We start from the raw sequence: 16,991 nt of genomic DNA on the forward strand, positions 1-16,991 counted from the left end.
CCTTTCACCTGTTAGATTACCAGTCATCTACAGGCTGACCTCACAGCCGACACTGCCAGAAGGATTACTGTTGGACTCCTAATGCCTCCACTGATTGTTGAAATGTATTTAAGAAAAAAATACAATAATCTGAAAACACTTGGAAACACAAAGTCACAGTAAAGATATAGTTTTTTTTTGTCCTTTTTTTTTTACAAAGCTCAAAGTATTCGTCACATTTATAATGGGGAAGACAAACGTAATCTTTTTGACTATACATTTATTACTGCGTACAGTACAAATACAAATAAAATTTAAGTCAGTAACCAGACTCTAATTAAGACATTAGCTATACCTCCTCGTCAATGGTAAACAATTTAAATTAACTTTATTTTGAAAAGGCGGCCCTTTCTTTCTGACTTCCAGGATGAACAGACAAACCCAGCTTGAGATCACTCTCAATCCTCAGGCAAATTTCTTGACCTTAAATATGACATGTAAGTAAATTAACGCTGATTTGTATTTCATCTCAATAATGTTGGATAAATATGTCAACGTGAGAAAAGTTTTGGATTTTTTTTACTTTTTAATTCCCTTTTTGGAGGTTTATGGTAATGTTTTGTGTTCGCTGTACATAAAAATGGGGGGACTTTCCTCTAAATGCATGCAGACATAATACTTCATTTAACTGTGGGCAGGCAGAGTGAGCCCAGGGAGGCTGCTGTTCACTGGAGCTATTTTAGGAGCAGATCTGCCTTTGTGTCTTGTTTCAGAATTGGGGCATGCAAACGCAGGTTTGCTCACATTTAGCACCAAAAAATACATAAATTTGGCATTAGAGCACAAGAAAAATGTGTCTGCAAAGGGATACCTTGAAGCACTTACAGGGTCAGATGAAAGATAATATAATATTAATTTACCTGTTAGATTAGAAATGATCTGTTAATGATGTGCTTAACATGTTACCTAAACTATTGTTTTTTTTGTTTATTTGCATATGAAATCTGTTTTAATATCAGAAATTGCTGAACATTTAAGTCCAGTAATTTTTTTCCACAAGTTGTAACAGACACCAACTAAAAGTAGCAATATGTCAAGTTTGATTCTTGTCCAAAAATACTTCAAGAGCAAGAGGTGAATTTATTATGAAAAAGACGAAATTGAGTGAATAACGTAGAATCTGTAATGAAAACTCACTGAAAATGATGTTTATTATTAAGTTTCTATTAATAATACATAAAGAATTAGAACTGAATTCATTGCTTAGATTTAGATTTTGTCTTCTTTATTTAAACTTAGTGAATTAAACCCTACTGGTTTAATGGATATCATATCCATTAAACCATATCCATATTTGGTAATCAGAACAAAATGAAAACTTTTTCTTGCTTCATTCATCACACTTAGATATATATATTTTTTTTCTGTTTGGAGGTGATTTGAGTTTAAATTTTTTCTTTAAATTAATGTAATCCTATTCTCACGACTGTGACTTGAACAATTCTCCTGATTGCTTTGTGTTGAGAATGATTTATTGTGATGTTTACTTACAGGAAGTCTTTTTGCTTTGTTAAAATCAGGAAAACTCCCATATCCAAAGTAAATCCATCCATCTTTTAATGTAAGCCTGTAAAATCTCAAAACGTCCTCTGAATAAATCCTAAATATATTTACATTTATTAGAGCAGCATATAAAACTGAACATAGATTAATGTAGATATCTTTTCTCTTGCATATTTATGATCCTGCAGTGCAGCAGGGTGCATGCACGTTGCGTAGTAATCCACACGATGGCGCTGCTGCCTCTCGCTTTCAGCCCAGATTTAGTCTGGAGGTGAGAAAGCAGAAAACGGCTCCATCAGGAATCCAAATTGCTCTCGTTTAAAGGAGGTCCTCTGAGAAGCAGAAGTGAGGCAATTACAAATGAATTTCATTTCGGAAAGATGCTTTCACGGTGAAGTGCAGATAGTTTGCGGCCCTGGAGGAGCCGTTCCCCTAATGTTTTCCAGACGTCTGCATCCTGGTATCGGAGAAGAAGTCTTCAACTGTCTGCCGTGTCCTCAGTTACCTGTGCAGCATTAAAACATGGCTTCTGATTTATAAGTCTTTCTTGTGCTTAACCAACATTATCAGTTGTTTTATGAGTTTGTAAAAAATGCCTTATTTAGGTAAGGGAATGCAGATAAACACTTTCAGAATAAATTATCCACTCAACCTCCTGCTTTGTGCCATTTTGAGGTCGTGTTGTTTAGTTTTTATTAGCCCAGAAAAGCAAATTTGTGTAGTTTAGAGTTGCTCTGCTTTCTATTGATCCACATTAATAATTACAGAAAGTGTAAAAGCCTTTCAGCCAGCAGATTGGCAGTGTGCAGCAACATGTGTGAGAAAACCTTTTTTTTGGGGGGGGGCATTTTGGTGAAAGGATTTTAAACGTTGCGAACGCTGACTGATTTCTCTTGCACTTTTTAACCAAGACACGGATTCATTAGTCAAATTTTATAGCTCAGCACACTGACTGACTAATCAGAGAAGAATATTATCGGTGTGTGTTTTTTTTTCATTTGCCATTTTTGGTAAAGTACTTAAGCAAAGATTTTCCTCCTTCATGCCTTTCTCTAGCTTGTGGAGGCTTGTGACCGTGTTCGAACTTGTACCTGCATTCCCGTCTTTCATTAAACCGCTTTAACGTCAGGAAGTGAAAGAAAATACTTCAATGTGTCTGGAGAAAAAAGAAGACAAAAAAAAAGAGTGAGTTTTCTGTTCAAGTTATCCAAATCAAAACTGAAAATCAGAGTTCAAGGTTTGTTTTTTTCTAACGTCGTTTGTACTTGGTTGCCATGACAGCTGCTAGTTACCATAGAGACGGTGCAGTTGGTATAAGTAATCTAAAACCTGTTTGTGTGTACGTGCATAGGGTTGTGTTTTCTTGACACGATTCCAGATCCTCTGTATGTGAGATTTCTTTGCTTATCGCCTTCTCTGTCGCCTCTCCAAATGGACAGATTGTCTCACATCCCAACACCAGATGGTTGGACACCGCAGGATCATATACCTCATATCTCCCACACCTATATGCATCCAGAACTTCTGCTGGTGCAGCTTAGTGCGCCCACATTTCCCCCAACAACGGCGATCATCAGTGATGCTGCGTGTCGGCAGAGGAGCCAGATGTAGATTGCGTTGACCTTTATGTGGGAAGACTCGCCTCCGGACTGGAGTGTGCGTTTCCTGTGGTGTCGCTCTCTGAATGGCGGATCATGTGGGAGGCACCAGGAGGGAATGTGTGTGACCCCACAGGCGAACTTTTAACCAGTGTTTCTCTCTAGAGGTGGGCTGTGTGGTCATTCTGACTCCAGTTGCAGGAGTTGAGTAAACACTCTGCACAAAACCTCCGCCTGCTTCACGGCGAGAAATTGGGCGCAAAAAGGCAGAATTACAGCCTCTTATCCACATTTTGCAGCAGTTTTACAGAAAGGAAAAACAATGAATATCTAAAAATCAGCTGTTTGATGTATCCAAGTGGAGTTTTTGGGTGATTCTGCCCAGAAAGCTTACCTTTCTACGTGTCGTCAACAAACTGTAATTGTTGACCAAACAGCTTCATGATTAAGTAAATTTCGCCAAATTAAAAGCAAGCCACAGTGTTTTTGCAACAGTAAAAGGCTGCAGACTTTAAATTATGTGAAGCAGTGACTCTCCATGGACTCTTCCGGTTCCTGAAGGAACAACAATCAATTCGGTGACTTTTAAATGTAGTTAGTTTGGTTCAGTTTAGAGAAAAGTGGTAACTCCTGTCCTCCAGGGCCAATGACGCAAAACTCCTTTATCATGTCTCCTAGTTCTGCAAAAACATTTCAAATCCAATATGGCTGCCGTGCCTTTAAAATGTGTGGAGAGTTGCAGGAGAAACGGTTTACTTTTCATGAATCAGTATCCTACTGACACATGATCCTTCAGCGTTTACATTCATAAATTGCAGATAAATACATTATTGTCTTGTGTTAGTTTTTTTTACACAGATTATTTGGCTGTCATGGTTTTCAAAAATCCAAGTTTCAGCTTTCAAATCAACTAGAAAGCAGCACCAAAATGTTCTTTTGTTACGTTCGTCTTGTCCCGTTAGTTTATTGTCATCTGCTTTGGAGATTTTATCAAAAACATTGGACATTGGTTTACCACTGATTTGTGAACTGCACTATTTCCAATGTGCAGATTTGAGATGATGTTCATAATGGTTAAAACTTATAACAGTTAAGTATACTTTTAGATGAAGGGCACTAACTTCTCATGTTTGAACAGTCGTCCTACTTCATAAATCTCTGCAGACAGTTTATCATTTACGAAGATTTTTAAAGCTGATGCCATGTGCAAATTTAAATTGGTAAACTTAACATGTAAGGTCCCTTATGAACTGCAGGGTTTTTGTTTTTATCAGTTAAAGTTTTGTCAGGTAAAATAGAAACGGAGTCATGTTCTATGTTTGGTTGCAGTTGGTCTACTTGAGGATCACCGAGAAGCCAGAAATAGCTGGGCTGACATCAAGCTTGACTTCCATCTGATCCGACTCGGTTAACAAATACCCTTTACATATAAACTTTACTCATGCTTTGAATAAAGCATCACATTTCTTCTGGTGTTTACCTGATCCTGCAAATGTCAGGTTAAATCAGTCCAGTACCCAGATAACCCAAAGAGATAGAACTAGAAATCACACTGTCAGTAATAACTGTTCCTCTGAGGTGCCTAATAAAAGAACGCTGATGATCAGAAAAGAAAGTATTTTCAGCATTCTGAGCCGTTTTCTGTCCATTGCCCCAACATGTCTGTAACTCAACCAAATAATAAAATCTGAGGTACCTGATGTGTCATTAGAGAACACAATGCAACTCATTGTTTTAGTTGGAGAAAACATCATCCATCATGATCGCGTTGCAAAATAGTTTGGAAATCGGCCTCAAAATCTCTGATTGGAACAGCTCTACTGTAATTATGTTCTTTGTCTGTTAAATTTACAACATTTCAAAAAAAGTCAGAAATAGTTTGACATTTTAGAATCCAATTAAAAGGAAAGGTTGGCCAGAGATTGTATGTTCAGCGCAGTAAAATGTCTTTAACAGATTGTTTCAGTTTTTTTATCACAGTTATCAACTGATTGTTAATATTAGACATAGGTACACTTTGTAAAGACAAATTGCGGCTTTCAAATTCTGTTTTTACTGATTTAAAAGTAGAAAAACTATTTAAACAAACTTAGTTCTATGGGGAAAGATGTTTTTATCCACTTGTTGATCCATAAATTAGCAGCAATTAACATGTAGAATCAGGAAACCACTGAAAAAGAACCTGAGTGACAAACAGATGGTTTTGGGTCATAAACTCAATGTTTTAAGTTTATCAGTAAGTTCAGTTCTGAATTTTTTGGCTGATTTCTCTTCTTAATAAAAGAGGGAATCGGTTTAGGAAAGCATTTTGTTTCGCATTAAAGGTTTTATGATCTGACAAAATAAATCTTCAAGGAGACGATTTCTTTTCTCCAGCTCCGTCACGCCCAATGAGATTTGTTTTTCTTGAAAATCTTCATGATACGATAGCGCCGCTGTTGGATTCGTTCAACTTGGGCAGCACACAAAACAGACGCGCTTCCACTCCTTGCGAGCACGAGCTTGTCTCAGTCAAAGCTCAGTGTCTCCATAGTGATGAGCTAGAGGAGGAAGAGGAGGAGGAGGGCGAACGTAAGCCTGGTAGAAACAGAGAGAGCGCGGGGAGAGGGATTGTGCGTGCAGCGGAGAGAGAAAGGCAGAGCTCAGGCAGAGACATGTAAGAGATGTAGCCCGGCTGCCGCAAGCTGAAGGAAGAGGAGGAGTTGTTGAGATCTGCAGAGAGGAGTGAGGGTGAGAGAAAGGGAGACAAAGCCGGCGGTGAGGAGGCGAGGAGTAAAGATAAGGACAGCTGTGGCTAAAAGAGAAAAGAGAGAGGAGAAAATAAAGCACTTGTCCTGCACAGCAACAAAGCGGCAGTCAGGAGGAAACGAGACGAGAGGAGTGAACTGCTGCTGCGTTTGGAAGGAGAAGAGGTGAGCTGTTTGGGACGAGATGGGGAAAGAGAGATAAAGGATAGCTGTGAAACCCAGATGCAGTTGATCCAGATACTGCTTGCAGTTGTTTTATGTACCTTTAATCTCTTTCTCCGTCAAGGCTAAGATGATTACAGCACACTAAACTAGTCCAGGGCTCTCAATCTCCACAGCTGACTGGGCTAATTTACTGTCTGTGCATGCAAGTGGTGGATCTGGACTTTATTGCTCACTATGCAGGATTTCCATTAAAGTATCAAAGCGCAGATGAGGCTTTGGTGATTCAACGATTTATTTTTGCACAAGTTTGAGCTGTTTGTGTCCTGCTGGTAAATTCCTGGTCTTGATTTTCTACATTTTAGTAAAAATGTAGCTGAAGTGCCTCCTCGGTTATGCAATAGGCTCACATAGTGAGGGAGTCATGCTGTTTCGGTAATAATTCTTTTAGTTCTTCATCATGCATGTTTTAGAGCGGTGGGCCACATTTTGGCATCTGAAAGATGCAATGTTCACAGAATTATTTGAACATAAAAACAACAAAAACAAATCTAGTTTAGCTTCAAACCAGCTGCAGACATAAAAAACAAAGCAATCAGGTTAAATCTACCTTCTGTTCAATTATTTGTTCCCTAAGGGGCATAATAATTGGTCTGTGTTGTATTTCATCACCATGGTGGCTGAGGTAACAGACATTTTTAAAGAAGATTTTTAATCGTTAAAGGGAAAAATCACCATAAAAAGTTACATTTATGGCTTAAAGGCACAGATTTAGCTCAGACTCTTATAAAACCAACAATTACATGAAGAATTTCACTTATTTCCAGCCTGCATGAACTTGTTCTGCAAAGTTATGAAAGTGAACAAAGTAACAGTCAGGTAGGAGCATAAAGGGAAGGAAAGTTGGGAGGTAAATAGAGGGACGGATGAGTGATATCAGGAGGAAGGAAAGGAAAAGAAACTGTTTTTCTCTCATCCAGAAGTGAGATCAAGTCGATAATCATCCAGATTTTTACTGTGGATTCTGCTTGGTTGGTTGTACTCTGATCTCCTGTTTAGCAGATAATTACTTTGTGGTAGTAAAGCCCACAGAAAGCACCCAGTGGGTGATTTTATGAGAAGTTTTTATTTATTATGAGTTAAGACAACCAGATATTCTGAGTCTGACCTGTCATCACTGCCAGCCTCTGTTAGCCGCTCTGATCTGACCTCATTATGCAGATCTGACCCACTAAATTAGAAAAACTTTTAAAAATAAATTTGTTCTGCTCATATAAAGTGGCACACAATAATATTCATTACTTTTAGGCTGTTTCACATTTATAAATCCCAACTCTAATGTATTTTATTATGAAAACATGAACTAGCGCTGCGATTTTCATTTTCTGGGTTCCTCACATTAAGTCATTATTTGTGTACATCACACCACGTCAAAAATTATTTTAAAAAAGCCTTATTATTTATTTTCAAACAAAAATCATCAGTCTGTGATTCCAAAGCAGGAAATGTTCGTCTTGCATCTTTTAGCTAAAGTGTGTTCATCCTCATACCATGATGCTACCTCCCCTTTATTTTTGCCTGATGTGAGAATCCAACAGCAGAACTCTGTTAAAGTAAACAGCAGGTGTAACAGGCAGCTAATTCAAAGCTAATCCTATTAGCATCTATCTTCACAGCGGCCAGTATGGCATCCTGCTAACCTGATTACGCACCTTTAACCTTTTCCAGGATAAAATATTGCATGTGCAGTAAGTTTTGCGCTTCGCTGGCTCTGACTGCAAGCAGCTGCTGCAGAACCAACACAATGTAAAAACCACCAACCTGAACGCGTCAACCTTAGATGGCAGAAAAGCGACCTACAGTCTACAAACTGACATTAAAGCCTTCAATAAAAAAGTGTTTAGTTCTTCCTGAGTGGCTTTTTGTTTTGTGGAAAGACCAAAAGGTGGCTGAACTCTGGTGCCGCCACTTTCTGTTAGTTTCCTACTTTTCTGAATACACAGGCACAGCTCGGCGCCCGAGGAGAGCTTTTTGTGCTCCTCTGCAGCGTGAAGATTGGCTCCAGTGTGAGGCTTTGAAGCATTTATTAACCCAGGGAAATATCAGAGACCATTTCCTCCCATCTTACTGGGAATTCATGAGCCCCTCTGCGTACAGTAGTGTGTGTAAGCTTTGAGATATCTCATTTCAGTCAAGATCCTGCAGCATTTAGCTGTGTTTGCACATGCACACATACACGCGCACACACACACACACACACACACACGTGAGCTGTTCTCCAAGTCGTAGTTACAGTTCTTGTGCTATTAATGGAGATATATCTGTCTCCATGTAGGCAGACTTATTAACAGCCAGTTTTCATTGGCTGCCTGTGAAACGACCCGTCCCATTGGTTCCTGCCGCACATCATTTTTTTAACGCATTTACTCGTAACTCCCCTCCGGTTGCTAAGAAACCAGTCGTCTCTAGTTTCCCATAAGCCATCGCCACAAGAATAATGTGTGTGTGTGAACTGTAAACATGTATATTTAGTTAGTTTTCTTTGTGCGTGCCCCGTTGGCAGCAGCAGCAGCTGTGGTGTAATATCGGGGCGAAGTGTGAACATCGCTGTCATGAACTCAGCCGAGCCTTCAGGGGCTTAGATGTTGTGTCTTGGAGCTGCCGGTGTGCGCAGTAACTCGTGGGTCCAGACAAATCGATACTAATCATTCCAGCTGAAAGCTCAGAGGAACAATACGAAAAAGAACGAGCGGGAAGACGGCGGTGATTAAGTATTTAGGGTCAGGAAAATGGCAATGACTGGGGTGAAAAACGAGACGCAAGTCGTTTTTGTAAATGTGAATGTCTCTGCTAATGCACAAACTTGAGCTGGCAAATTGGATCAGTGCTTTTATACAGAAAGAGGATCTTTAACATTTACTGTTTAGAGTTGCATGTAGCGTTGATTTAAGACACACTTTTACATGTTTGCCTTGTAAAATGAATCTGTTTCCACCACGTTCTACCACTGGTGATGCGAGGAGCGGCCATATTGGAACGCAAAGTCTGTAAGTTATGACTGGAAGCAGTTGGAGTTTCTCCCAGTTTCCCCGAAGTCTGAATTTCCCACTCCCAAGTACAACCGAAACACAGCAATACAGAAGACAGATGATAGATGAACATTACAGCATTAGTTTCTCAGTTTGACCGGTTTAATCCGGCTGAAACCTACTCTAAAAGCGACGCTGGCTGTTTTTCTTACAAAACAAGTCACCTTGGTGTATCTGAAGCCATGTAATCAGGTTCTAAGATTGCATTCAGACAGACCTGAGCTATTTACTGATCAATACCACCACTCAGTTGTCCTGTAATGCATTCTGACCAAGGCAATTAAAGTAAGCTTAGGCCAGTGATTCTTTGATCTGCAGGAATCAATGGAGAAATCTTCAGAGGTTTGAACCCCAATTGCTCCATTAGCATCAGATGCTGCAGGTATTGTTGATGTTGCAGTGAACTAAACCTTGCAGTCCTGAAAAGAGAAGGTAAATCTAAAATCTAACAAAGATGTGGCCGTCGGGGCCAGATTTCACGGGTGAGTGATGCTGCGAAACCTCGTCCTTTTCCCAACTTTTTAGATTAACTGGATAACAAAAAAGACAAGACTCGAATTGAACCAGGCAAATGAGGTGGTTTGAGGTCAAGGGAGTCTGGACAGAAAGCGAAGGGAGGCGTAAGGAAAGAAAATATGAGGGTAATGAGATGGACAGTTTGGCGAGTCGGTGTAAATTAAAGAGACGGAGGGGGAAAGTGTTCACTTCCTCCTTCTCCCATCATTAAAACAGTGTGCTAGCTTGAGCACAAACAGCGGCTGGACTGTCGGTTCCCTCGGTGTTTCACGCTCCAGTAAACCCACCAGCTCCAGTAAGACGCACAGAAAAGGCTTTTTGTCTCCAGCGTCCCGAGCCATAGGTCACTGTGAATGCGCCTCGATCCGACGCATTCTGTTCTCCTTTCAAAATAAAACGGCATCATTCGGTTTCCAAAGAGGTGGACCTGTTCCTGTGATTTCCCTGTTTTACTGTCCTGAAAGGTGTTAAAATGACCCACTTTATTCACAATCAGAGCAGAACAAATCCTCCTGCTCCTAATTCCTGATCGCCAACTTAAATGACTTGAAGGTTACTTTTCAGAGAAATAGAAGAAATTCAGCAGGAAGAAGTGAAAGCTTGTGTTCGTTACCCGAATGCATGGAGGCTAATCTGTTAATCAGGCACGTTCAGTCTGGGGTAGCGGGGCTGCTAACAGGATTAGCGGCCTGATTGATGCACAAAGAAGACACACCGAAGAGCTCAGCAGAGCCGAGGAAGCAAACAGTGACCCAGATGACTTCATACTACGGCGATAACACCAGGAGCGCCGGTGGAGTGAAGCAGCTCGGTTAACCACTGTTTCACATTTGTGTGTGGTCAGACACAAACGGTAAAAACAAGTCACGACTTCTTCATCTCTGTATGTCTGTTAGATGAGGAAATATTATTAAAACCTTTCAGGTCATTCTGTTTAGAATACATTTGAATGCTTTAATGTTCTGTCAGGACTGTGGTGGCTTAGTAAACCCAACATTCAGACCAAACTACAGTCGTCTTTTGGTATTTACTTGTTTGGGGACCACAGCCATCTTCACATAGCTGAAATATGCAAATATCTGAAGCGTCCCTGTTCCATCGCTCATACCTGCCTGTTTTAATAGCAAAAACATCACATGTCCCTTAATATGCATCAATACGGACAGTGAAAACCGTCTCCAGAAGCTAATATGTACAGTCTTGTTCTCCGTTCTTGTGGGAAGAGCCAATTAAAGGCAAGGAACATGAATGGTGCTCCAATATTGGCTGCTTTGCTGTTTGTCAAGTGATGCCAGCGCCCCAAGCTGCTTTTTCTTTTGAACATTTTAGATAAATCTGCGACCAGTGTAATCTATTGTCTTTAAACACGTGTCAAACTGGAGGCCTGGTGGCCAAATCAACGTTCAGATTTTTGATTTGACCCAAAATAAAACTGAGTTTGACAGACCTGACTTAGAGGGACTGTAAATAAATGCGCATTTCTTTTTACTTCACGGTTATAAGCTACGTTCTGCTGCTTCATCATATAAAATTAAAGTAAAAGGCATCAAAGTTTGTTGTTTTAATGTGACAGAACAGAAAACTTCGCCGGGTCTGATTACGTCTGACAGAATCGTATTTACCTGCTTTGCTTTTTCCTCCAGTTATTATTGCGCCGCTGGAACAGAAGGTACAAGCGTCGCCTTATCAAGGTTATGTCTCCTGTTGATGCGGATGGAGTTTAGATTTAATGAATAGCTGCTCTGTCAGGATTATATGGCGGCACAAGTGTCACACATGAGCATGCACAGACATCATTTAAATGGAAATGGGCTGATGCTGCAGTTCGGCAGCATCACAGACTGGAGTGTGTGTTTTAATAATAGTTAATTCTCATCCATTGAAGAGCAACAATATAATCTTCTCCCCCTCACTTTTAACAGCTGTTCAGGCTGTTTCCATGTGAGCGAGAGCGCACACATTTCTCTTTTTTCTGGTTGTTTTTTTAAAGAGGGATGAGAGTGTGTGTGGGTGACTGCTGCAGCAACCATTGTTGCTATGGTGAGAACTGAACTCCAGGCTGAGGTTGAGGCTTCTGGTGTATCTGAAGTGGATGCTGTTGCATAAGGCAACAAGTAGCACACCAGTTCACACCGTGCGGGGCAATTACTGTGCCTCTTTTTCTGGATGTGTGTGTGTGTGTGTGTGTGTGTGTGTGTGTGTGTGTGTGTGTGTGTGTGTGTGTGTGTGTGTGTGTGTGTGTGTGTGTGAGAGTAATTATTAATCCGTGATGAAACAGAATTGTGAGAACTGAGTCATGCTGCAGCCCCACAGCCACTGTAAAGGCTGAACATTTTATAGGCCTTTTTTATTGGCCATCATCGTCTTGGTCGTTTTCTACATGGCTACAAATTCACAAAATACATTTCTGTGATGAAAGTCCAATTTTCTGAAGCTTCAGTTATAATTGGATGGATTTTTTAAATAAAAGAAAAAGAAAATGGGAGAAATCTGAGCATTGGAGTCGAGCTTTGGGTGGAAAACAACAGATGTGAAAAGTATTTTACGCATTTTTCGTTTAACTGGAATTAAATATGCTAAAATATATGATTTAAAAAAGTGTGTCCATGTCCTATAAGCTTGTCAGTTTGATTGTTTCACAGATGTAGAATAATGATTTATGCCAGGCAGCCTATTCTACCACACAGGCCTTCTTTCTTTCTCCTGCTTTTTGGACGACCTCAAGCAGCCGTTATATAAACGCTTGTTGAATTTCCTTGCGATGCCAGGAGGTGCAGATGGCGCCAGCGACATCCTTGCAGAGTCCCTGCTCGTCTCTGTGGAGGATTCGGTACCTGGCACCGGCAGCTGAATGAAGGACTCTGTGTGGTTAATGAGCGCCTCAAGACGGGAATCTATAGACAATCACCAGCTTGTTGTTTGACTCGGATCTCTTCAGGGAACCAAGAGTCTTACGAGAAGCTCAAAGTCAGAAAGTAGAAGAAGAACAGATTAAAATTAGCTGGCTGTCTTCATTCAATTATTTTAGTCATTATAGAAATCAGATAAGAATTTATTCTTTAAATTAATTTCTATCACAGCATGTTAATGATCTCAGTGATTTCATCAATGACTGTGTATGTTTTCCATTCATAAGCAAACATTTATTGTAGCATGAACACCCAGAGATACATTTCAGTTTAAAAAGATTTATAAAATGCTTCAGTTTGATGTATTTTATAGAAATTGTTTGGTGTGGACAGGAGATGAAATAAAAATCTGCAGGAAATTTAAAACCATCCAGAGGTCAGGCTGAAGAAAAGCCCTGGTATTTTTACACTTCAGTCTCTACAATTGAAAATGCTTTTATTGGTTCTCATGTTTTTCTGTTCCAACAAGGAAATTGTTTCTATAAAAGTGAGATAGTTTAAATTTGTTGTTTTTGTTAAAACTTCTCAACTTGAGATGCAAAAATTGAATTTTTCTCGAGTTCAAAGAAATGTTGATTGTTAAAATTTGATTTTTGCCATTTCTTTCACAAAAATGTTATGAGTGGAGGAAATTGATCTGTCATCGAAGTTGCCTCTCTTTTCACCTTATCCTCCAATAATTGGATGATTAGTAATATTTGTTAAGCAGCAGAATTAATTTTTGTTCATTCGGTGCCTTTACTGCTGCGTTTGGTGAAGCTTCCTCTGATTGAGACGGGGCAACTGTTAAAGACGCAGAAATGAACTAATTGTTTAATCTAAAATCAGTTTTATTCTTAAAAGATTCATGTAACCTTAGTAAATTAAAACAAAAGTCGTCAGTTTTCTGCATATTTGCAGCTTCAGCATCTAATTTCCAGAGTTGGGTGTTGAAATGCAAATCTACTAAAAGTTCCCGATCAGTTTCTTTCCAGCCCACGTCTGTAAAAGTTTCTTTTTTCTTTTTTTTCCAACGCTCTGCTGTCTTTTTGTTCATTCAGGTGTTGAAGATCAACCTTATTGGGCACAGAAAGCGGATCCTGGCATCACTGGGGGACCGGCTACACGACGACACGCCGCAGAAACCGCCGCGGGCCATTTCCTTACGGGTGAGGACGGTACAGCTGAACACGGTTCCTGCACAGAGTCGGAGTCAGACTGCAGCTTTCCCACTCCTCCTTTAGCCAGATGCTAAAGTATAAATATAAAATGTGACTATAAACATGGTGGATTTAAAGATCTTAGACACATGAATGCATGGATGGATGGGAGGGATAAACTGGAAAAAACAGATGGATTAATTAATGGACAAATGGATGGATGGATTAGTGGATAAATATATTGACAGATGGATGGACAAGCAGGATGACAGATTAATAATGTAGATGGATTTACGGATGACGGATGGATAAGTGAGATGAAGTACAGATGGATGGATTTTATGCAGATGGAATATCTGAATGCAGTTATTTGTGTGGGTAAAGGATTGGAGACTAAACTATTTTCTTTCTCCATACTGGAACCATCCATCAGATCATTTCAATTAAAATAAGTATTAATGCACAAAATCTAAATATGACTGTATTTATCTAAATCTGTTGTGGAGATAAATCCTCCTGCTGGTGATTTCACCACCAAACAGCCCAGCCTGTTCCTCTCCAGTCATAACAACACTGTATGTCAACCTGCGTGAAGCTGACACCCCACCCACGTCAAAAAATCCAGCAAATAGTCTGAATGGTTAGTGCTCCGTTTGTGCAGGTTTGTGCCGTTAAAATTTTCGTTTGTGCAGTTTTGGTTTCTGAGATATTAAACATTATTTTTTAGGTCATCTAGAGTTCACCATCCCCCCATATCGCTCCAAAACAAACCAAAGTGGGCTAGTTCGTTAGTGCTCCGTTTGTGCAGGTTTGTGCCGTTAAAATTTTCGTTTGTGCAGCTTTCGTCTTTGAGATATTAAAAGTTATAATTTTGGCCGATGACGTCATCATCCCCCCATATGCTCCAAAACAAACCAAAGTGGGCTAGTTCGTTAGTGCTCTGTTTGTGCAGGTTTGTGCCGTTAAAATTTTCGTTTGTGCAGTTTTGGTTTCTGAGATATTAAACATTATTTTTTAGGTCATCTAGAGTTCACCATCCCCCCATATCGCTCCAAAACAAACCAAAGTGGGCTAGTTCGTTAGTGCTCCGTTTGTGCAGGTTTGTGCCGTTAAAATTTTCGTTTGTGCAGCTTTCATCTTTGAGATATTAAAAGTTATAATTTTGGCCGATGACGTCACCATCCCCCCATATGCTCCAAAACAAACCAAAGTGGGCTAGTTCGTTAGTGCTCCGTTTGTGCAGGTTTGTGCCGTTAAAATTTTCGTTTGTGCAGTTTTGGTTTCTGAGATATTAAAAGTTATAATTTTGGCCGATGACGTCACCGTCACCCCATATCGCTCCAAAACAAACCAAAGTGGGCTAGTTCGTTAGTGCTCCGTTTGTGCAGGTTTGTGCCGTTAAAATTTTCGTTTGTGCAGTTTTGGTTTCTGAGATATTAAAAGTTATAATTTTGGCCGATGACGTCACCATCCCCCCATATCGCTCCAAAACAAACCAAAGTGGGCTAGTTCGTTAGTGCTCCGTTTGTGCAGGTTTGTGCCGTTAAAATTTTCGTTTGTGCAGTTTTGGTTTCTGAGATATTAAAAGTTATAATTTTGGCCGATGACGTCACCGTCACCCTATCACGTTCCAAAACAAACCTAAGTGTGGGCTACTTCTTGTAATTCTTCAGATTCTCAGCTGTTGTACAATGTGTACATTTTGTTTTGAACTTCAATAAAGACTTAGAACAAGAAAAAATGTGTCTCATTTCAAGAAATGTTTTAAGATAGCAATGTTTTTTCACGAACGTAGCGTTCTCTCCACAATAATTGAATCCTAATAAATGACATGCAGCCTGACCCTAACGTAATGTGTATAACCTGTTCAACTGTGCTTTGATTTCGGAGGTGGTCTGAAGAATTATATTCACATTGTTGATGTACTGTCTGCTGATTATGCAGCAAACGTGTAAAAAAAATTACATGAGCCTATAAAGGCCAATTTGCTAGTTGCTTGAGCAAAGATTTTGCCGAGTAAAACGGAAATGTGTCATTATTTCAAAGTTCATCCAAGTAATGTACTTAATATTTAGTAAATATAGTTTCAATGCAACGACTTTCATTTCATCCAATTTCTTACATTAAATGTGTATGGGCTTCAAGGAGACATGTTTTGCGAACTTTGACATAGTTCTCACACAACTGGGATTGGCTCCACCCACACTGTAGTGAGCCTCCTGCCCCCCCCCCCCACCCCCCCCCCCCCTCCCATCTTGTTTTGCAGAGCAAGTGTAATTTCAACCTCTCGTTAATATTCTAGCGGTCTCAAATCGTTTTGAATAAGTCATTTTTGGAATTTTTTCAACCCCGATTTTGATTTTTTAACAAGGTAAGTAAATTAATGCTCAACTAGCAAATTGGCCTTTATAGGCTCATGTAATTTTTTTTACACGTTTGCTGCATAATCAGCAGACAGTACATCAACAATGTGAATATAATTCTTCAGACCACCTCCGAAATCAAAGCACAGTTGAACAGGTTATACACATTACGTTAGGGTCAGGCTGCATGTCATTTATTAGGATTCAATTATTGTGGAGAGAACGCTACGTTCGTGAAAAAACATTGCTATCTTAAAACATTTCTTGAAATGAGACACATTTTTTCTTGTTCTAAGTCTTTATTGAAGTTCAAAACAAAATGTACACATTGTACAACAGCGGAGAATCTGAAGAATTACAAGAAGTAGCCCACACTTAGGTTTGATTTGGAACGTGATAGGGTGACGGTGACGTCATCGGCCAAAATTATAACTTTTAATATCTCAGAAACCAAAACTGCACAAACGAAAATTTTAACGGCACAAACCTGCACAAACGGAGCACTAACGAACTAGCCCACTTTGGTTTGTTTTGGAGCATATGGGGGGATGATGACGTCATCGGCCAAAATTATAACTTTTAATATCTCAAAGACGAAAGCTGCACAAACGAAAATTTTAACGGCACAAACCTGCACAAACGGAGCACTAACGAACTAGCCCACTTTGGTTTGTTTTGGAGCATATGGGGGGATGATGACGTCATCGGCCAAAATTATAACTTTTAATATCTCAAAGATGAAAGCTGCACAAACGAAAATTTTAACGGCACAAACCTGCACAAACGGAGCACTAACGAACTAGCCCACTTTTGTTTGTTTTGGAGCGATATGGGGGGATGGTGAACTCTAGATGACCTAAAAAATAATGTTTAATATCTCAGAAACCAAAACTGCACAAACGAAAATTTTAACGGCACAAACCTGC

The 16,991-nt window shown here is 39.7% G+C and overlaps 1 protein-coding gene and 1 long non-coding RNA gene across 10 annotated transcripts in view; one reads left to right on the plus strand and one right to left on the minus strand.

The window, feature by feature from the left end:
- The window catches only part of anks1b (ankyrin repeat and sterile alpha motif domain containing 1B), a 201,311-nt gene that overhangs the window by 167,593 nt on the left and 16,727 nt on the right, over nucleotides 1-16,991 (plus strand). For all 9 annotated transcript variants that reach the window (XR_014086089.1, XM_008400554.3, XM_017302833.2 and 6 more), the window contains exon 20: nucleotides 13,604-13,711. Coding sequence is in view for 8 of the 9 variants with exons in the window: in XM_008400554.3 (XP_008398776.2) it covers nucleotides 13,604-13,711 (108 nt within the window). In the remaining variant the exon portion in view is untranslated. The remainder of the gene's footprint in view (nucleotides 1-13,603; nucleotides 13,712-16,991) is intronic.
- On the minus strand, nucleotides 1,575-3,755 carry LOC103459195 (uncharacterized). The gene is made up of 3 exons (XR_532691.3): nucleotides 2,634-3,755; nucleotides 1,901-2,047; nucleotides 1,575-1,807 (listed from the first exon to the last, which is right to left on the minus strand). It is a non-coding gene; the product is annotated as an uncharacterized LOC103459195 (long non-coding RNA).

Source organism: Poecilia reticulata, chromosome 23, assembly GCF_904066995.2.
Source record: "Poecilia reticulata chromosome 23, P_reticulata-male-v2, whole genome shotgun sequence".
Taxonomy (NCBI): Eukaryota; Metazoa; Chordata; class Actinopteri; order Cyprinodontiformes; family Poeciliidae; genus Poecilia; species Poecilia reticulata.